Raw genomic sequence first — 21,760 nt, 5'->3', positions numbered from 1 at the left:
TAAGATGGCTTTAGGAAGCATGCAGTGCCCCTCCCCTTTCACGTCTTAATTTTAATTAGGAGCATTTTGATGTCTAGACAGGAAAAAGCTCCTCTTTGTCACCAGGCATGGTGGGGTTTCTGGGACTCTTCTAGGAAAATCTGACGTCTCCTGACTTGTTAAAAGCAGGCTGCTGCCAGGATATTCCTGGACCCGGCAGGCTCATATTCTGGAATCTCCTGATAGTTTTACTGTGCCACTTCTGGAGTCTAGGCTCCCTTCCGCGGTGCCTTGCCTTCTGAGGAGCTAAGGTTGTTTTTCCTCTGTGGGAGAGTGATCTCTGTTTCTTGGGGAAATTTAAAAAAAACAGGAAAAAAAAAACCTTTTTTAAAAAAATAGAAGTGTATTTCCCCTGTCATCAGAATGTGGAGGTGGAAGGTAAACCCTCTGTGATAAATGGAATCACTAATGGTTATTGAGGGTTTATGTGCTATGTGGAGTTTTATATTTTTTATACATTTTTACTCAGCTAATTCCCAAACAAACCCTAAGCAGGTAGTCGCTGTTTCCCTACTTAACAGAAATAGAAAACAAGGCTCAAGACATCAGGAACTTTGCTAACAGCTAAGAAGAGAGGTGAGCAGGAAGGGGGGGGGGGCGCTGACCAGGCAGGTGACTTGGAATGGCTTGGTAGGTCTGGCCTCACAGCAGCGGCCTTTGCCTTTCACCCGGTGGCCTCTGTGCTTGGTGGTACCAAGAAGACACCGGTCAGCAGACAGGTTGTGCGAGCTCCTGAGGAGTCCTCTGCTTTCTGAGCCACAGACCCACGTGGACTGGGAGATTGCATCAGCCCTCAGGACTGTCCCTGTGGTAGGAAGTGGCTCTCCACAACTCACAGCAGTGGACACGCACGATGCCTTTCTTGTCCCTTGGTTCTGCTCCCAGCAGATGTTGGAACAAAAGATCCAGGGCCTCTGGATCCTACACCTTTGGGCCCGAAACTTGGTTTGCTGTTGTTTGGTACCAGAAGCCCCATCAGACCCATCCCGTGTATGTGGGAGGGACGTTTTTACTCAGCAGTTACTAAAGGAGCTTTATTCAGACCAGGACTCTGCTCTTCCACACAAAGCCCATACCTCCCCGGTACCAGCCACACATGTGACAAACGTCTCCTATCTCACGATCCTAGATTTCAGTCCATAAAGTTAATTAGGTCACTTACAAAGTGGGACACAATGGAACCAGGGATTGGCTGAAACTACCCGATGAAGTCATCGGTCCTATTTCTGCATCCTGAGGCAGGGATGTCTTCCTCGAAGTGAGAAGGGAAGTTTCTGTGTGACCCAGCTGGCCAGATGCCACCACCAACCCGGGGAGGTATTTCCACAATTTCCTCTTGAGGAAAACAGCTACTCATGGCCTCACCTTAGGCCCCGCCCCAAACAGGACCCAGGAATTGATTCAGGCCCTCAGAAACGCTCCTTCCTCCACCCATCCGTCCTTCCTTCCGAGGTCCACTCATGCATTATTTATCCAGCCTGCCGTATGCACACACTGCTGACAGCCATCGATCGAGTGCCTTTGTACTTCAGAGAGATGAGGAAGACGAAGGGAGCTTTCTCTTTGTTCTTAAGAGGAGACAATCCAGCCAGGCAGGGGTCTCAAGTCTACCTTCTTGCCAGCAAGGTTCCTAAGCTCAAGGACAGTGGTAACTGAAAGGTTGCTCCTCCAGCATGTTCCTAATTCCAACATCTTCACAGAGACCAGAGATTTTGTACCCAGCTGTGGCAGGCCCGTAGGAACAGTAGGGTTGGGAGCTGCCTGGTCCCCAAGCTCTGTGGTTGTGACAGCCGCCTTTCTTTCCCATAGAGCGCCAAACACTGATGTAGAGGGACCTTTTTCTCTTTGTCCCTGGCTCTCTGTCACTTTATCAAGGCACAGCCAGAAACCCATCATTGTACCTGTACCCGAGGATGCTGCTGATTCTGGATGAAGCAAGATCTAGAAAGGGCACCATTCCGTGAACACTAACCCAGCATGCAACCTCAACTCATCCTGTTATTCAGAGGCCAAAAACCAGAGATCCAAGAGGCTGAGCCTCAGTCCACAGTAAGTGGCAGTCAGTGACCTGGCTGAGGCTCTGACGCCTTGTCAGGCACATGTCATCAGTGTGTCCTGGGCCTCTGTGCTACGCTATGTGGTTTACCATCTCTTCAGAGGAAGATGTCCTTAGGTGACTTCTGGCCTATTGTCTGATTGGCTTTTTGACCGTATTGCAGCTCCATCTGTGGCCCAGTTCCTGGAAAGAGACTTGTGTCCCGCCTTGGGTAACAGTAGGAAGTACCCTTCCTAACTGCCACCATTAACTACAAAAAGGCTGGTGTTGTTGGGTGTGTGTGTTTTCAGGTGAAGGGCACCTTCGCTGAGGACCCCCATCAGGTACTGTGACATAGCCCTTTTGATTTAAATTCTATTGTTCATAGAAAAAGCAACATCCTGTTGATCTCACAGTCTTCCCTAGAAAAGCTCTGGAATCCAGCCACTCATTAGCATAAGGGAAATTGAAGAGGAAAGTGTTCGTGGAGCACTGGGTGGTGGCTAGACAGGAAGAGGCTACCGCTGGCCTCACACCCCGGCCTAAGGGAAGCCTACGCCCACAGGTTCATCCTCAGAAACTGCGGGTTGCCTTGGGACCGGGTATACGAGGTCCAAGCTTGTGGAATAGAAAGTTCTAGACCTTGAAACCATTTGCTCATTTATGAAAGAAAACCAAAGCTATCTGTTGAGTGCTATCCTTAGGCCAGAAGCTGCACTCTGGTGGTTTTTGTGGCGGATGTGTGCCCTGGCCTCATGAAGCGAGAAGCCAGGGTTGATCCTGCTTGGAAGCAGGATAGTCAGGTGTGGTGGGGGTCGGGGTGGGTGCCTACAGCAACTGGGGTGCAGCAAAACAACCAAGAATCCACCTCCCACAGATCTCAGCTTGGTGGGCAGATTTGTCTCGTGTGCTAACCAGCAGGAAGCAATCCCATCCCTGAGGAGACAGGAGATGTGGGAAGAGATTACAGCCAGCTCTGCTCTCTGTCTCACGTCTACCCTCTGGGCATTGTAATTACCAACTGACTGAGTTCAAGGTACCATAGGTAAGGGAGGCGGCTAGGACTGCTGCCTCCACTGGGTTTGGAGGAACCCAGTACAACCTGTGCAGTGGGATGGAGCCACAGGCGCCTTTTGTTGGAATGATTTCCATTCCATTTCAGAACCTTTAAGAAATGTATCTTCTGACATTGGCTACCGCGCTAGCATTTCATCAGTGCCCGACTGACGGGACTCTCACAGTTGCTAGTTTGGTACCAAAAAATAAGTGTATACTGGAATTAATACAGCAGCTGCTATGGCTGATGGGCACGTCCCATGTGTCAGGTTCCTTTGTCTTTTTAATTATATGTAAGTTCACTAGAGCTGTCTTCAGACACCCCAGAAGAGGGTGTCAGATCTCATTAGGGATGTTTGTAAGCCACCATGTGGTTGCTGGGATTTGAACTCAGGACCTTCAGAAGAACAGCCAGTGCTCTTAACCACTGAGCCATCTCTCCAGCCCTGGTTTCCTTTTGCCTTTTACATTCCCTGGGATGTCCCTTGAGCCTTTTCCACTGTCCTGTGAGGCATCAGCTCAACTGCTCAAATTCACATGAAGCTAACTAAGTAGAGGAAACTTGAGCCTCAGGGAGGGTGTCCTCCAGAAACTCCTTTCTCTCTGGTCACTGGTCCGCTGCCATAAATAAAGCAGGCCGAGTTGTCCCCCTCCTGGTGATGACATCTCTCTGCTCTGAGGAGAGTGGAATCTAAGAGGAAAAATGGCAGAAAGAGAAAAAAAAGACTTGATAGGTCATTGATTTCTCCTTAGCTGCTCTGCTTGGGCTGCCGCTCCTAGGACCCTGACCTCTCCTAGGACCCTCACCTCTCCTAGGACCCTGACCTCTCCTAGGACCTTGACCTCGCGGTCCCTGGCAAGGGCTGCATCCTGGTAGGGGGCTTTCACTCGGGTCACCTGCAGGAGAAACAAGAAAACTTTTTAACGTGTGGTTCCTGCCTCTGCTACCTGGTGTTTCCTACACTGGAAAGATGTCAGGACCCACGTGGGCATGAGGCAAAGCCAGGAGCAGCTTTCTGACCCAGCTCCCCTCTCATTCTCATCATCACCATGCTGGCTAGGAGGTAACCAGCTGCTCTAGGTAACCAGGAGGCCACAGAGTCCCAACTCCAGATCCAGTTGTGGTTCTTGTACTTGGATGAGGGCAGAGAGGTTTAAAAAAAAATGGACACCAGCATTCCGATGACAAGCAGATCTGTTTTCAGAAGCATCGCCAGCTGTTGCTGCCTTAAAATCCAGTTCTTTTTAGCCAAGAAACTCTGGCCTCCTCTGAGCCTAGGCTTACTTAGCACCTGAGTGGGTAACAAGGACCTTGAGTGACTCTGTCATCCTGCCAATCATAAAATAATGTGGGGACCAAACAGGCTGCGTCCTGAGCATGTGAGAAAGGACGTGCAGCGTGAGCAGCAGGCATGAAGCCAGTCATGAATGTTTCTTAGAACCTTCTATGTGCGGTTTTGTTTGAGAATTTGGGGGTAGGGGAGAGGTGACTCCTTTTGCTCAGGACCTGGGTTCAGTTCCCTCACCTACACAGTGTCTCACGAGCACCCATAACTCTATTTTCAGGGGAGCCTATGCCGTCTTCTGACTTCTGAGGGCACCAGGCACACCTGTGAGGTCCATACAGACCTTCAGGCAAAGCATTCAAACTCGTAAAGTAAAATAAAACTTTTTTTCTTTTAGAGGTAGCGTAGGTAGCGTGAGTGCTGGAGCTGAGTGACGTGCTCACGGGGTTACTACAGCACGTCCTTCCTGCCTCTCTTTTCTTTTTAAATAACTTTTGTTACTGAACCATACGTTTTCTAGAGTAAAAGAGGTGAGTTTTTCTGGGTTTGTTTTTTTTTTTTTTTTTTTTTTTTTTTTTTTTTTTTTTTTTGGACTGGCAATTAGCAATGTCACTTTTCTTGTCTCTAATTCAGACCAGAATGCTGTCTGATCCGCCTTGTGGTTGGCTCAGTTAGTTGCCAGGACAAGCAGGTGAGAGCAGACTAGCCAGTCTTCAGAGAAGCCCCATTCGTAAAGAGAAAGAATGGCAGGCAGTTGCTGAGCTGAAGTGGGCAGAGACTGGGAGCGAGTGTTTCATGAGATCGAAGCTTCAGGTTTGCAAGATGCTGGGTTCGGGAGATGTGTGGTGATAATGCCCGTGGCCACCGTCGAGTTCATAATGCATTGGATGGTACATTTTGCAAGGGTGAACTTCCTATTGTATGGTTTTTAGTTTGTAAAGACAGTCCCTTCCTCCTTTCTTCCTTCCTTCTTTTCCTTTCTCTCTTTCTTTTTCCCTTCCTTCCTTCCTTCTGTAAGACCCCCCAAAACCGAGGGTGCCCCAGCACCCCACGCCTCGAAAGGCGACACTCAAATCACTCGCGAGAAAGGTCTCGATGCAATAACATGAGGATTTCTTTATTCCAGAATTCTGGGTTCCACAGCCGTACACCGCGCAGGGTTAGAGGACCGTGGACCCCCAAGTGCAGAATTGGGACAGCTTTTATAAGGTCACAACGAAGTCCGAGAATCACCAACCAATCATTCCTTAGCATCAAGAGCCCACGAAATGCAAGCCAATCGATTTGTACCACTCCATAGTTTTTAGGCCAATCAGTTTAAATTATCGGAGCCCGCGCTCAGTGGACCAATTAGTTTCCTATTTTCTTGGAGTCTATAGCTGTGTGAACTCCTGGATAGGGGTAAGGGCCTAAGCAGTTTACAGAAGCAAGATAAGCTTAGCTCATTTCCAGTTACCTTATGGGGCCAGGATCACCAATTCAAGGCCTTTTTGCCTGGCTCTGAACAAAGGGCAGGCTCTGGAATGTGACCTTTTACCTAGTTTCTAACTAAGAGCACAAAGAGCTGGCTCTGGAATATGAAGTGTTTGGGGCTCCTTAGAAGGCTGGAGTTAGGCTGTATTTTCTATTCTTTCATTTCCTTCCTTCCTTCCTTCCTTCCTTCCTTCTTTCCTTCCTTCCTTCCTTTCCCCCCTTCTCTAATAAAGAAAAGCCTGGGGGGGGGGATGGTTCAGTAGGTAGCGCTCACTGCGCAAGCGAGAGGACCTCAATTCAGATTTTCCACACTGCATGGAGTAAACACCAGGTTCTATGGCACGTGTCTGTGACCCCAGAGCTATAGAGGTTGCATAGGGACAGCCTCTATATAGAGACAAAAGAATGTCTTTAGAGACAGGAGAATCTTTGGAGCCTGCTGGCCAGCCTGTGAAGCCTAATGAGGCAGATCCAGGTTCAGCGAGAAACTCTGACTCAAAGATCAGGTGGGGAGCCATGGAAGTGGACCCCTGATGTTGGTGTTTGGGCCTCTACCTGCATGTGCACACACACACACACACACACACACAAAAGAAGGAAGGGTGTGAAGGAGAGAGATTCCTCTAGCCTATATGCATACAGCCATCTATAATTCCAATTCCAAAGAATCCAACGCCCTCTCCCAATAGGCATCCATGTTGTATATAGAAATACATGCAGGCGAAACATTCTTACATACAAGATAAATGCCTTTTAAGGGAGTTTAAACTGCCGGGCAGTGCTGGCGCATGCCTTTAATCCCAGCCCTTGGGAGGCAGAGGCAGGCAGATTTCTGAGTTCAAGGCCAGCCTAGTCTACAGAGTGAGTTCCAGGACAGCCAGGGCTACACAGAAAAACCCTGTCTTGGGAAAAAAAAAAAACCTAAAAAAAACAAAAACAAACAAACAAACAAAAAAATAAAAGAAGGGAGTTCACACTTGTAATCTGAACACTTGAGAGTCTGAAGCAGGAGAATTACCATGAGTGAAGCCTGGGATGCACAGTAAGCTCCAGGCTAGTCCGGGTTAAGAGGCGCTGTCTTATAAAAACTGAATACTTTTTTAAGGAAGTGGGGGTTTTAAGCCAGTGGGTTGAGATTCTGGCCATTTAGTCTGCTAGTGTGACCTGATCTTTGCACACCAGTCCTAAGGCTTGCCATTTAGTAGCTAGATGTGCAAATGGAAGACAAGAAGTGCTTCGCTTACATACCTGATCTCTGGGAGACATTGTGAGTTCTTCTATAAGTCCATGGTTGCTTTTAGTATTAGAAAAATGTCAGCCAGGCTACATGCCTTTAATCTCAACACTCAGGAGGTAGAGGAAGGCAGAACTCTATGATTTCAGGCAAGCCTGGTCTAACAAAGTGAGTTCCAGTACACCAGGGCTACACAGAGAAACCCTGTCTCTAATAAATAAATAAATAAATAAATAAATAAATAAATAAGATGTCAACAGAACTCTTAGCCATTAAAATTGAGACAAACAGAAAATTAAAAGGAAAAATGTCCGTGCAATCACAGCATTTGCAAAATATCCTTTTCATTCCAGGGTAGTAATTTATTCAGGAAAATATCATCCATAGATGACAAGCCCGTGAAACAGAGTCGTTGGAGAACAGGACATTCCATCTCTGGGTATCACCTTGGCTTTACAGGTTACTTGTGAATCACACAGGGAAAGGGAGAATTCTAGGACGGCAAGAACCCGTGTTCTCACCTTAGCTAAGACATAGAACCTGGCCTGTCTGGTTCTGGGCTACATCGACCGTATCTGTAAATCCCAGCGTGACTCAGCATGGAGGACTGGATATCACCTCTGTGCTTTTCCAGCACACTGTTCAAACAGTGCCTAACCAGAAGAAAACCATCCAGCCAATCAAGAATTGGGAACATTTTAAAAGATAGCTGGACTCTATGTTCCCAAAGCACTTGAGAAATAAGACTGAAAAGATTTTAGACTCATGGTGTGAACCTAGTTTGGCTCTGGAATCCAAAACCAGCAGGGAGAGAAAATGTGTTTCAGAATCCCTGGCACATGTTAAATGTGGACTGAGCATGAGAATGTTGTTACTGGCAGGCTTCTATCCCAGCACTTGGGAGGTAGAGGCAAGGGGACCAGAGTTCAAGGACAGCCTTAACTGCATAGTGAATTTGAGGCCATCCTGGCCTACATGAGACCCTGTCTCAAGAACAAAAGATAGGATATTGAATTCAGGATGGTGTACTAGTGCTATTAATATCTTACTGTTTATAGGAAGATATTCTTCAGAAGAGATATTGGGGTGCTGGAGATGGCGGCACATCCCATCTGTAACTTGCAAAGCCAGTATTTATATACAGCACACAGAAACGGAGTGTGAAGCAACTGTCTACAGCTGGGGGAAGGGGGCGGGGAGTGTGTGACGAGCTGTGAGTGTTCCTCATTCTCTGATTTCTATTGATTTCAAAAATAAAAGTTTGCCAAGGAAGACTGGCCCCCCTCCCGTTTTTGTCCTAGCATCTCTCTGGGCGCAGCCCTGAAGACTTATACATTTTTGTATACTTTTGAAAGACTTGAACATTTTTGCCCACAAAGAGGAAGCAGCTAAGTATAATGGTGCTTGGTGGTGGCAGCCCTGGGGACAAAGGGCTAGATCATTGAAGATGTGGGAGGGGCGGAGGAGATGTCTGCTAGGCACGTGCGAAGCTGGGAAACTCACAGCAGCCCTTCCTGGCTGCTAAGTGTGTGTGTGTGTGTTGGGAAACAATGTGGAAGCTGAAGTCATTGTGGGTAACAAAGGGGAGCAGGGACTCCCGAGGCTCTTCTGGCGCTGGAGACCACATCTCTCTCATCATCTGTGTTTGGAGCCCTGGGAATGCTAGGCATCCCTTTGAGGTCTCAGCTGGAGAGACAAGGTGGCGTCTGGGTGCTGGGTGCTGGTGATGCACTTTCCATTCTGCAAGATCATTGTCTTTCCACGTGGGGCGGATTCCTAGTCATAAACAAAACAACAGCCTGGAGGGTGCCGCCAGCACCAGAGCAAACTCATTGAGGATTCAGGCCCAGACCTGGCTGGCTGCAGCCTGCAATGTGGAGGGTCCCCCCAAGAGGCCTCCCCTGTGTGTATGGGGAGTAGAGGGAACCAGGAGAGTGAGATCCCTTCTCAGTAAGCTGTGACCCCCCCCCCACCTTTGGGGGGTTAATCCTCTGAGGCCTGGCAGCAAGGCTCTGAAAGGTTTGAAAAGCAGGGAGGGACAGAGAAACTAATCTGATTGAACACATCAGCCTGTGCCTCCAGATAGATGGTTGGCTGCCAGGGATGCCGCTGTGAAGTCTCAGGGCCACCCTCAGCACAGCGTGCAGTCCGGCCTAGGCTAGCAACCTTACTCTGCCACTTTATGCTCCCACTAGCCCCTCACCCCCACTCCAGATAACCTCATGGGGCCCAGGGTGTAGCTCAGTGGTAGAGCACTGCCTTGCATGTGTGAGGATGGGAATCCAATCACCAGCAGCAAATTGGGGGTGGGGTGGGGGGAAGTGGCTGTTCAATTTAATATATGTGACAAAGATTAGCTAAATTCTGTATAAGGTTTGGGGAAAGCTGGGCAGTTTAGGGGCAAAATTGCTGCATCTTAAGTAGTTTATTTAAAATATATTATCTTGCCTATTGCACTCTTATAATTAGTGAATTGACTTGTTTTAAAGGGGGATCAAGAGCTGGGAAGATGGCTTAGTAGTTAAAGGTGGCTTGTGATGTTCTTGGCAGAAGACTTTTTCCTGGGACCTTTAACTGAAGCTTCAGGGGATCTGATACTCTTTGGCCCCTGAGAGCCCTTGTACTCATGGGTTCTCTCTCTCTCTCTCTCTCTCTCTCTCTCTCTTACACACACACACACACACACACACACACACAATTAAAACTACTAAAAAGCAGAGTACGATTGTACACGCCTTTAATCCCAGCTCTCAGGAAGCAGAGGTAGGTGGATCTCTGTGAGTTCGAGGCCAGCCAGGGCTACATAGTAAGACCATGTCTCAAAACAAAAGAAACAAAAGAGGGGAAAAAACTGATAAAAATTCTTTAAAGAAAAATTTAAATTGTTTCAAATTTCCTTATCTTTCTTTACTTATTAAAAGTAAATTTAAAAAAAGTTATGAAGTTAAACAAATATATGGTTATTGGAGAAAAACATAAGGGATATAAACTCCCCCCAAAAAACTATAAACAGTATAGGTCCGGTGCAAGAGAGAAACACTCACCCACTCATTAGTGGATCTACAAGAGGTCTTAGAATTGGGTAGTGGTGCTGTTAACTCGGTTTTCAACTAAGCTTTAAAAGACACAGGATGAGTGACAGCATCCACAGAGGACGGTCCTTGGTCCATGGGACCACATCTGAGGGTGAGGAGGAGGGCACCTGGAGGTGAGCTCACATGCCAGTGGGGCACAAATTGCAGCCATAGAGAAGCTTTTACCTGCATGGACAGTTTGTGCTTACCCACCCCAGCTTTCCATGGAGGACACACCCTCTGCAGGCATCCCCACTGCAGCAGCAGACTGGAAGGCGATTGACCCTGGCCAGATGAGATCGCCCCGTTGTGTGTGTATCCACGCACCCTCTCATGCCCACCCAGCTTTCAGGGCTCTTGCTGGCTCCCTAATGAGACAGATCCCGGGATGCTCAGAGTTTCATTTCATTTTGCCCTGGCGTCCTTGGCGTTTAGAATGGGAGTGTCTGCAGAGCATCCTGGGGCGGGTGCTTTGAGAGATGGAGAAGGTGGTGACTGGTCCGAGAGTCAGTGGCCACAGCCATGATTAGGTAGGCAGAGGCATCCATGCCCTTCCCGCCACATTTGCTCAGCAGCTGCTCTGTGCCCTATGAGGCTGCGTAGAGATCACAGGTTACCAGGCCAAGGCTGACCCCCAAGTGGCTCAATTAGGGAAGGCTTACCCGAGGGAGTCACTTGGAAGTGAAGGACACATCCAGCTTGACTGAGTGAAGAGGAGATGGAGAAGGGTATTCTGGGCTACACAGCTGTGCAGACAAGGCCAGGGGACATAATGCTTTGAAAGAACCTTCAATAATAGTGTCGTGGTTTGTATATGCTTGGCCAGGGAGTGGCACTATTAGGAGGTGTGGTCTTGTTGGAGTAGGTATGTCACTGTGGGTATGGACTTTAATACCTTAGTCCTAGGTGCCTGGAAGTGAGTCTCCCGCTAGCAGCCTTCAGATGAAGATGTAGAACTCTCTGCTCTGCCTGCACCATGCCTGCCTGGATGCTGCCATGCTCCCACCTTGATGAGAATGTATTGAATCTCTGAACCTGTAACCCAGCCCCAATTAAATGTTGTCCTTTATAAGAGTTGCTTTGGTCATGGTGTCTGTTCACAGCAGTGAAACCCTTAGTAAGACAGATAGGGCCCACTGCCAGCTATAAAGTGGTATCTTAAGAAAGCAGTGCCTAGTCTGGAGATCTCGACCATGTAGAGCCTCACAAAGTGAGCTTCTAGTCTTGGCCCTTCGTGGTGGAGAAGCCCCTACTTATGGCTGTTGAGGGTATAACCCTAGGTCTAAAGCCTGTATTTTTAACCGTTTCTCAGAATCCCTTCGTATGTGGTCAGGCTCCAGTTGTCCATCGCTGCACCTCTTAATGGTTCCTTTGGGGCTCCCTTCCTTTCCCCCTTGCCTTCCCCAGTTTGCCAGTCTTTTTTCTGAACTCGCCTTCCAAGCAACCTTGTTTCCAAGGCAACAAAACTGACTGTTTCCAAGCCAAACTAAAACTGACACAGTAAGAATAGGAGGTCCATGGAGGACAGTGGTGAGCTGTGGACAGCCTCTTCCACACCAAGAAAGATGGGGTCAGCCTTGCAAGGTCATATGGCTCTGCCTGGACTGGTGATGGCCAGAGAGAGAATGTGGGAACCTCTCCCCTAGAACCTAAAAGCTGCTCCTGACTGCTCTCCAGTGCCTTTGATGTTCTAGATTACTAAGCGTCTATCTGAGTATTCCTCTGCATTTTCTCTGTGGACTCAAACAAAAGCCTCATTAAACCATCAGTTCCCCCTGCGATTTGGAGGCACAGAGAGATTGAGGCATCTCATCACAATGACATAGCAGGATGTGATATGGCTTGAGGATTCCAGATCCAAATGCGACCTTTTATTCCCTGGCAGCCCCTCCTCCCTGTCCCTTCCTGTCCATATATATCATCAACAGCATCCAGACATCATAGGGGAGCATTTACTTACCTGGGTATAGATTCCTCTAGTAAATTCTGCTTCTGCCTCACCTTAGGTAAGTTTGAGGACAGGGAAGACCGCGTGCCCAAACTGGAGCAGATAAACAACACAAGGATCCTAAGCAGCCAAAACTTCTCTCTCACCAAGAAGGAGCTGCTGACCACAGAACTTCTGCTCCTGGAGGCTTTCAACTGGGACCTTTGCCTGCCCACGCCCGCCCATTTTCTGGACTACTACCTCTTGGCCTCCATCAGCCAGAAGGACCACCACTGCCACGCCTGGCCAACCCCCTGCCTCCGAAAGACCAAAGAGTGCCTCAAGGAGTATGCCCACTACTTCCTGGAAGTTACCCTGCAAGGTGAGAGCAGAGAGGCAGCCGGCTGAGGGAGGAGGGGCATCAGCCACCTCAAGAGGGGTGCCATTCAGAGAGGGCCTTCCCTTGTGCCTAGAACCCCCATATCACTCCCACTTTGCAGGATATACCCAGTGCTATAGCATAACGCAGAAACGAAATAGCAGCTTACCCAAAACCTCACCAGTAACTAGAGACTAGCAACTTACCCAGGAAGTTTTCATATGGGAACCCTCAAATCGCACCAGCTCACAAGTAGCTCATTCCCAAGGAGCTATCATCGCACAGATTAAATAGGACAGGGAATGTGATAATGTTCACATCTGCATCGGCAGTGAGTTGGCTTGTCTGGAGCGCTGGGAAGACAGCCCAGGCTATAACAGGCTTGCTGTGAAGGTGTGAGGAGTTCCGAGTTCAGGCATCAGAATCCACAGAGAAAGCCAGATGTAGTGGCAGACACACCTGCCATCCAAGAGCTAAGGAGGCAGAGACAGGAGAATCTTCCGTGCTTGCTAGCTAGCCAACAGCATGATCAATGAGCCCTGGGTACCAGTGTGAGACCCTCTCTCAAAAGCAAGGTAGATGACTGCCAAGGAACAACAGTTGAGGTTGACCTCACGTGTACCTGCAAATGTATACTTTCTCACACAAAGTTACCCTGTTTGGAGAAAAACAGTAATCTCTCTCACTCTTTCTGCCTGTCTATCTCTCTGTTCTGTGTGTCTCTGTCTCTCTCCATGTGTGTATGCTGTGTGCGTGCGTGCGTGTGTATGCGTGCGTGTGTGTGTGTGTGTGTGTGTGTGTGTGTGTGTGTGTGCGCGCCTGTGCATTTTCTCATGGACCCAAACGAAAACCTCATTAGGTGCCACTAACCCTTGCAATGTGGAGCCCCAGAGAGATTCACACACACACACACACACACACACACACACACAAAGAGGGCAATAGACCCATCGCTCTACCTCTTCCTTTGAGGCAGGGTCTCTTGACCCTGGGGTTTGCTCTCAGCTAGTCTAGAAACCAGCAAGCCACCGTGCTCTTCCGCCTCTGCTCTCATCACAGTTGGGGTTGTTCTACCCCGTGATTGTAGAGTAAACACGCTAAAGCTAAGCCTTGCCTGCTGCCCCCCCCAAAACAGATTTTTAAATCTAAGTGTTAGGTTCAATGCTGGTCAGAATGCTATTGACACACCATAAGACAAATAGCCCAGAGCAGGGATATCAGTGATTTGAGATTATTAGGCATTGATTGAGCACTTACTATATCCCTTGCTGCAGAAGTTTGTGTGCAGTAACTCATTTAGACTTCACAGTGACCCTGTTCTGGCTAGTTTTATGTCACCTTGACCCAAGATGAGGCTACCTGAGAGAAGAAAGCCTCAATTGAGAAAATGCTTCCATAAGATGGAGCTATGAACAAACCTGTAGAGAAGTTTCTTTATTAGTGATTAGTATAGGAGGGCCCAGCCTGCTGTGATTGGTTGCCATCTCTGGGCTGGTGGTCCTGAGTTCTATAAGAGAGCAGGCTGAGCAAGCCATGGGGAGCAAGCCAGTCATCAGCACCCTCCATGGCCTCTGCATCAGCTTCTGCTTCCAGGTTCCTGCCCTGTGGGAGTTCCTGTCTTGGCTTCCGTCAGTGGACTTTGAGTTAGGATATAAGTCAAATAAACTCTTTCATCCCCAAGTTGCTTTGTTCATGGTGCTCCATCTTGAAATAGTAGCCCTAAGTAAGACAGACCCCTTTCAAAGCTGTTTCGGTCAATCCCATTATACAAATGAGGAAGTTTACACTCAAGCACTGAAATCACTTCCCCGAAGGTCAGTGGCAGGATTTGAACCTGGAAGTCTGACTCTGTGACTTTCTATAACTCTTCGGCCCTGAACTGGTTGATACTTTCAAAGGCAGAAATTGAAGTAATTCAAAGTTATGAGCAATTGATAGCAAATAGTAATATATCAAATATCATCCATGAAAAGTACAGGATATCCACTGTATCCATTAACCTATCTTCAGATGTCTTAAGAAAACAGAAAAGTTCTGGGACTGGTGAGATTGTCCAGCCAAAGATGGAGTTGAATTGGATCCCTGGAATCCCACTTGGCACAAGGAAAGAATTAACTCTATACCAAGTTGTCCTCTGACCGCCGCATGTACAAATATCCTACACACTTCATGTGCCTGCAGAGTAATATAAATAAATGTGATTTAAATATCTTTAATATTACTTTGTAAGCCTAGACAAAGTTATTAATATCAGACTCATATAGCCATTCATTTGTTTTTCATCAGATTTCCGGTGCCTGCTGAGGACCAGACATTGTTGCTATGCAAGCAGCCGTTGGCCAGATTCTGTCCATCAATAATAATCAAAAAAGAAGAAAGATTTTTGTGGTTCTGTTTGTAGTCCATCAGCAAGCATCTTGAAGCTTTCTGGAAATGTAGACAATGCTTTTAAAAAAAATCGTCTCTCTAGGCTGATGCCGGGAGCCACAAACTGAACACCAAAGCCTTTAATAAGCCCAAACAATGGCACCTGATCTTTTCTAGTTTCTTACCCCATTTGTAAAAAGCCAGCACTGTGTAACCCTTGAGTGGATTCATTTGTCTGCTCTTCGACAGACCAGGCAGGAGACTCTGTGGGGTGACTTTCTAGCGCTAATACGCTCTGCAATTTTCTTTCAGATCATATATTTTACAAATTCCAGCCTTCCGTGGTCGCTGCAGCCTGTGTCGGGGCCTCCAGGATCTGCCTTCAGCTCTCTCCCTACTGGACCAGAGACCTGCAGAGGGTCTCCAACTACTCCCTGGAGCATCTCAGCACATGTATTGAAATCCTGCTGGTGTAAGTCCTTTCCTGATTGGCTGCATTTCTGAAATAGTGACCTTCTATTTGCTCTGGGGGACCCCCACTAATGTGGGGGGGTATTTTCTGAGTCTGGGACAGATAATAGTTCCCCCCAGATAAGGTGTTGCATGCAAAATGGGCAGAGTGACTCCCAACAGAAGTGGTATTTGGAGAGCGGGTATGGCGGTATGCAACTATAAATCTTAACACTTGGGAAACTGAGGCAGGGGATTGAAAGCTGGAGGCCAGCTTAGGAGAAATAGAAAAACTTTTGTCTACTAAGAATGGGGCTTTGAGAGTTGGCTGTTTCTCTTTGTATTTTTATGTCTGGAGAGAGAGGGAAAAGAGGAATGGGTCTGGACATTCAAATACAACGATAGGATGAGTGTAGACATAAATATAGGAGCATCTCGGCACGTGTATTGAAATCCTGCTGGTGTAAGTCCTCTCCTGATTGGCTGCATTTCTGAAATATTGACCTTCTATTTGCTCTGGGGGACCCCACTAATGTGAGGGGGGATTTTCTACACCTGCTCCTATATTTATGTCTACACTCATCCTATCGTTGTATTTTGTTATTGAGACAGGGTGTCACATAGCCCAGGCTAACATACATAATGTGTCTATGTAGTTAGTGGGCTATCCTTGAACTTCCGATCTTTCTGCCCCTCCCTCCTGAGTGCTGGTGTTACAGGTGTGTGCCACCACGGCCAGCTGATTTACTGCTAAGGGTCAACTTCAGCTTCATGCATGCTAGGAGTACTCTATCAACTGAACTCCATCCCGTCTGGGTGAATTGATCTAAGTCCCAATGTGATTTTGTGAATTCATTCTCTCATAAGTTCCTTTTCTCAGGCAAGCTGCAAAAGTGACCCCTTCGCCAACCAGGTCCAAAGTGGCTTCGACTAAGAGATCGTAACCTCTTTTAAGGGATCAAGGGTCATTTTAGATCTAACACTGTGAAATAGAGATTGTCAGCCACAGACATCAATAATGCTACCAGGAGGACGGCAGACAGACCAGAATAGCCCTTGAGTGGCTACTTCTCTCTTCCACCAGTGGGTAGTGACAACCTCTGTATGCTGACCTGACTAACTCAGTCTGGGGAGCAGAAGCAGAAGTCCTTTAGTCCACAAAGAGCCACCTCTCAATGTCCCAATGCCAGCAGTTTTGCTGTGATAACGGAGCTCTACTCTAAGATATTAGCCCTGCTCCCTAGCTGAGTCTTTAAATGTATGCTTTTAGTGTCCCCAAGTCAAGCCAGGTGATGGTAGTGCACATCTTCAATGCCAGCACTGGGAAGGCAGAGGCAGGCAGATCTCCGAGTTCTAGGCTAACCAAATTCCAGGACAGCCAGGGCTATACAGAGAAACCCTGTCTCAAACAAACCAAGTGTTGGAATGCCAAATGAACAGAAGCAGGTGGGACCCAAATTATCTTCTGAGGCTTTAACAGCCAAGATGTGTAGGTACAGGGGCTGCCGGGACAAGTTTGGCTGATCTTGCCACAGGATCAGAGAGGTTTGGGGACAGAGACCGCTGCACACTGAGACCTGAGGCCTGAGTGGAGTCGGCAGATAGCTGCGGCTGTGTTATAATGTGTCCTCATCGGCTGGGGTAGCACTGTCCCACTTACTGAGGAAGGTAAGCAGGTGTCTAGTGGCCTTTGATCTCCCAAACTCACCTGAGCCTTTTCCTTTCAGAGCATATGACAATGTCCTCAAGGATGCCGTGGCCGTCAAGAGCCAGGCACTGGCCATGGTGCCCGGCTCGTCATCAGCTCCTGCCCAAGTGCTGTTCCAACCACCCACCTACCCTACCCTCAGCCAGCCACCAACAACACTAGCCCAGTTCCAGAGTCCAGCGCAGGACTTGTGCTTGGCATATCGGGACTCATTGCAGGTCCACCGCTCAGGGACCTTGCTCTCAGGAGACACTGGTCCATCCCTCCACACGCCATACCCAGCTCTCCAGCCCTTGGATATGTGTCCCGTGCCCGTCCCCGCATCCCTTAGCATGCAGATGGCCATAGCAGCTGAACCCAGGCACTGCCTTACTGCCACCTACGGAAGCAGCTACTTCAGCGAGAGCCACATGTTCCCCGCAGGCTGTTTTGACAGCTAGGCCACGTGTGGACCGCAGGGAGAATCCTGGAAGACCCAGACAAAGAAAGGAAATACCTAAGAGAAGAGCCCATCCAGGTGAGGCAAAGAACCTTTCAATAGAGAGGGTCTTTGCTTTTTCCAAAAACAAGCCAACAAAATGACACATCCAGGGATGCATCTGTCTGGGAAACCTCTTCCCTGTGTGCCTGGAGGACCAAGACATGGCTCTGTGACCATTCCCTTGAGCTGGGGTATCTGATGGAGCATAGCAGACTTGGACACTGGGGACTGCGTACATCCAGGTTTCTCAAAGACTACTTTTCACAGCAATGCCACTGAAAAAGAAGGGGCACCTGACACATTTGTCTCCGTCCCTAGAAGATCCATCCCGAGTGTCTTTCTCTCCCTAGCTCTGCTCCAAGGGCCCCATGGCCCGTCTTTATGCCTGAGCACTGACCCCATGAGGCTCAGTGCCTGGCTATCTTGTCCTTTGTTTTTGCACCCCAAATTTTTTCATTCTTCTAGATATTTCCCATGCTGCTGCTTCCTGGAACAGTCTAGCTTTCTATCCTGAAAAAAAACAAAAAACAAAAAAAACAAAAAAAGAACCATCTTGTTTACATACCGTGTCAGGGAATTTTGTGATACTTGAAAATTTCCGTAGGAGCAAAAAGTTTGAATTGCTACACTGTCTGTCCCACATGAGGCTGTATCTTTTAGTAACCCAACTTGGGACCAACTGGTGGATAACAACAGTGCCGGATACCACCTCTCAGTCTCCTCTCTCTGGAAGAGGCCACCCCTGGGATGCCAGTGTTCACCTATTGGACTTGGATTACTGCCCCCTGGTGGGGGGAATGTTTTTTGGAGGAAGACAAAGATTCGAACTGGTCCTTCCTTCCATCACATGCTTAGAGTGCTGAGGCTAAACTGATCCCAGATTTGAGTTTGGTCGATAGGGTAATCACACTGTGGAATATTAGAAAAGTGGGGGGGGGGCACTAACGTGGTATACGTCACCAGCATTGACAGGCAAGAGATTGCTGGAGCAAAAGCCCATGTCTGGGAGCTGCAGTGCGAGGGCTCAGGAACACTGTCACCGTGTGCAATATGTTATGACTATGACTCATAGCCTATGCTTAAGATGTTCTTGTGGTTGGTTGTTTTTTTACCCCTCTGGTCAGGGGACATGCTGTTCACCCATCAGAATTGGAAGGGAGGTGCAAAAGACCACAGAAACAAATTGTAATTTTCTTTTTGAAAAGACTGTGTCTCCATTGGTTTTTGTTTGGTCTTTTTCTTGGGACGGGGAGAGACTTCTTTTTTATGTTTTTTGAGATCCATCTGATGTAGCTAAGGCTACACTCAAACTTAGCGCATAGCCAAATCTTGCTTTGAACTCCCAATCCTCCCACTTCAACCTCCAATGTACGCCACCACACCTCGCCTCCCGTCTTGACTCTCTTTGTCTGAATCCAAGAGACCACAGCAGGGACTGCCAGGAAGGTGGCCACATGCTACTGAGTCAGATTTCACGGCGATAGGGCTTTTCTGAGCAAATGAATGTCTCGTGGAGACAGAATAAGGAAACAGCTAGATGCAGAGGAGGTGCTGCCATTTTCTCAATTAGCATAGGAACCTGCACATTCGTTTGGTGTGTGTGTGTGTGTGTGTGTGTGTGTGTGTGTGTGTGTGTGTAACTGGTTTGGAGTCTATTATATCTGTCTCCGGGCTGGGGCTTTTGAGAGAAGCATCTCCACTGGGGCCCCAGAACTAGCCTGATTCTCAGGACCAGATGTCCTGCAATAAATACATCGCCTGCTCTTGATGTCTGCTGCCTTTGTCTGGACATCTCTTAGCAGGTCAGCCCTTTCCCGCCTGTCTCTGCTCTACCTCAGTGGGAGTGTCCTTTGGGTGAGAGGTGAAAGAGATCAAGAAGTGTATGAGCTTTCTCGTGTCTGTGACAGAAGGAGCCAATAAAGCGACCTAAAGGAGAAAATGTTTATTTCAGCTCATGGTTTGAAATGCAGTCCACGGTGGCAGAGAAGCCATGGTGGGCAAGGGGAGCTTGTGACAGCCGTGGCAGGAAGATCTTCACGGATCAGGAGCAGAAATGAGACAGGAAGTAGAGCCAGGCTGTCAGTGTCAGGGCTGGGTCCCTAGGGATCTACTCCCTCCAGCAAGGTCCCAACCACAAAAGGTTCCACAACCTCCCAAGACAAAGCCACCAGCTGAGGACCAGGTGTGGTCTCACAGGAGGCTGTGAGAGACCTTTTACAGTATTGGAGCTGTCAGCAACAAGACCAGTGCTTCTGGACCTGAGTCGTTCCCTCTAAGCAGGAAGAATGAGTGGGGCATGACCTCCCAACCTGGAGGCTGGCAAACCCGGGATTCTTAGACTTCATGCCAGCAGGTTAACAGTTGATAGGACACAGCAGTGAAAGTCTGAAATTCCCAGAGCTGGCCATCAAGCCAGGAACTTGGGTAATTTCTTTGTTGCAACCTTGAGGCAACATTTCCTTTTCTGGGAAACTTTAGTCATTTCTCTAAAAGCCTTTAGCTAGCTCAGTGAGACCCCATTCACCTGCTGTTCTTGAAGTCACACATCTAAGAAATAATCACATCTGGGGGTAAAATATCATCACAGCAATGCCTAGACTAGTTTTTCATTAAACAACAGCACCATAGCTTCACAGAGTGAACCCACATAATTAACTATAGTTAGTAGCTGTTGGGAGAGAATTGGGCAGCCTCTCCTACCCTGTCTTCTTACCCGTTAAAATGGGGGTGGTGACCACACTTGCCTGCTGGGGTCTCATGATCAACAACAGAATGCACATCAAGGCCAGTATCATTAAAATGATACATACGATGGACTGCTATTTATTATAATAATAATTGCATTTGGTTTGCAGTAACAGCAGACTATGTTGCCCAGGCTGGTCTTGAATACCTGGATTCAACTGATATTTCCATCTTGGCCTCCCAAATAGCAAAGATAGATGCAGGAGGCCACTGCGTAGCTAAGACACCTTTCAAGGGCTGAGAAGGTAGCTCTCTGGCTGAGCTGCAGAGTACTCGGCTACTATGCAGAGATCTGGTGTCATTCCCAGTACCACAGAAGGTGAGAAAGGCAAAGAGAGAAAGAAGAAAGGGAAAGCAAAAGACAGAAGAGATATCTAGGTGGTACATGTCTTACAAGGGCAAAAACATGAGGCTAGATCTCCAGAAAGCATATTGTTTCGTGCCAGATACGGTATTGTATGTCTGTAATCCCAGCACTAGCTTGGGATACGCAGCAGCAAGTAAGAAGAGATCTAGTCTCAAGCAAGGACCAGTGCCGAAGGCTGCACACATGCCGTGGCATAGGTACACTTGAAGAAACATGTATCACACACACACACACACACACACACACACGGTTAAAACCAAGCCATCCTATCACTCAGTGGGTTGAAGCAGGAGGATTGTGAGTTTGAGGTGAGTCTGAGCTACACTGTGAGACCCTAGTTCAAAACTACAATGTGTGAATGTGGTAGAACTGTGGACCGCAGTCTCCACTGTGGTGGAGAATGTCACAGTCTGCTCATGACCCCTCTGCTCTGTCCTGCAGGAAAACCATTATGAAAGCTGCCGTCATGTGTGGTCAAGGGGTATTTGCCCAGCACAGGTGGCTTGCTGGGTGATACTCTAAGGCACGAGGATTAAGACCAGACTGAGGATGTCATTCAGGAATCGTGTCTTGGTAGAGAGCTGGAACAACACTCACACTCACTGTATGCAAGACCCACTGAGGCAAGGCGCTCTGGGTTGAGGGGACTCAGATAAAATAAATTGAGTGTACGAAGAGTAACGAGTTTTCTTCAGACACATCCTTTCCTGTGGCTTTATTCCCCATCTGTTTCCATGGAGACCATTGAACTTTTGGCCTGGTATGAGCTCTAGACAAAGCTGAGCCACAGAGTCACAGCCCCAGCTTTCAAGCAGAAAGAACAACTGATTTCTTCCAGACACGGATGCTCTGTTTTGACTTTGTTGCCACACCAGATCATGACTAGAAGAGGTTAAAAAGCAGAGATGGCATCATGCACACACAAACACAAACACACACACACACACACACACACCACACACACACACACACACACACACACACAAGCAGAAGTAGCCTTAAAGGCTCCCAAGGGCTGTCTGCCTGAATGCAGCAGATCAAACCCCGAACAAGGGACAGAGTGACCTGGAGTCTTCTCTAAGAAGGACAGGGCCCCAGACTCTGCATGTTCAGCCAGCTTCCTCATAAGAGAATTTTTC

At 48.0% G+C, this 21,760-nt stretch overlaps 1 protein-coding gene across 2 annotated transcripts in view; it reads left to right on the top strand.

The window, feature by feature from the left end:
* Positions 1 to 20,829, top strand: part of Ccnjl (cyclin J like) — a 62,990-nt gene extending 42,161 nt beyond the window's left edge. For both annotated transcript variants that reach the window (XM_052196896.1, XM_052196897.1), the window contains exons 4-6: positions 12,204 to 12,506; positions 15,183 to 15,342; positions 17,048 to 20,829. In XM_052196896.1, the coding sequence (XP_052052856.1) occupies positions 12,204 to 12,506; positions 15,183 to 15,342; positions 17,048 to 17,468 (884 nt within the window). In that variant the 3' untranslated portion in view covers positions 17,469 to 20,829. The remainder of the gene's footprint in view (positions 1 to 12,203; positions 12,507 to 15,182; positions 15,343 to 17,047) is intronic.
* Positions 20,830 to 21,760: the final 931 nt, after the last annotated feature.

The sequence above is a fragment of the Apodemus sylvaticus genome, chromosome 10 (genome assembly GCF_947179515.1).
Source record: "Apodemus sylvaticus chromosome 10, mApoSyl1.1, whole genome shotgun sequence".
In the NCBI taxonomy this organism is placed as follows: domain Eukaryota; kingdom Metazoa; phylum Chordata; class Mammalia; order Rodentia; family Muridae; genus Apodemus; species Apodemus sylvaticus.
This window is presented reverse-complemented; position numbering and strand designations above follow the sequence as displayed.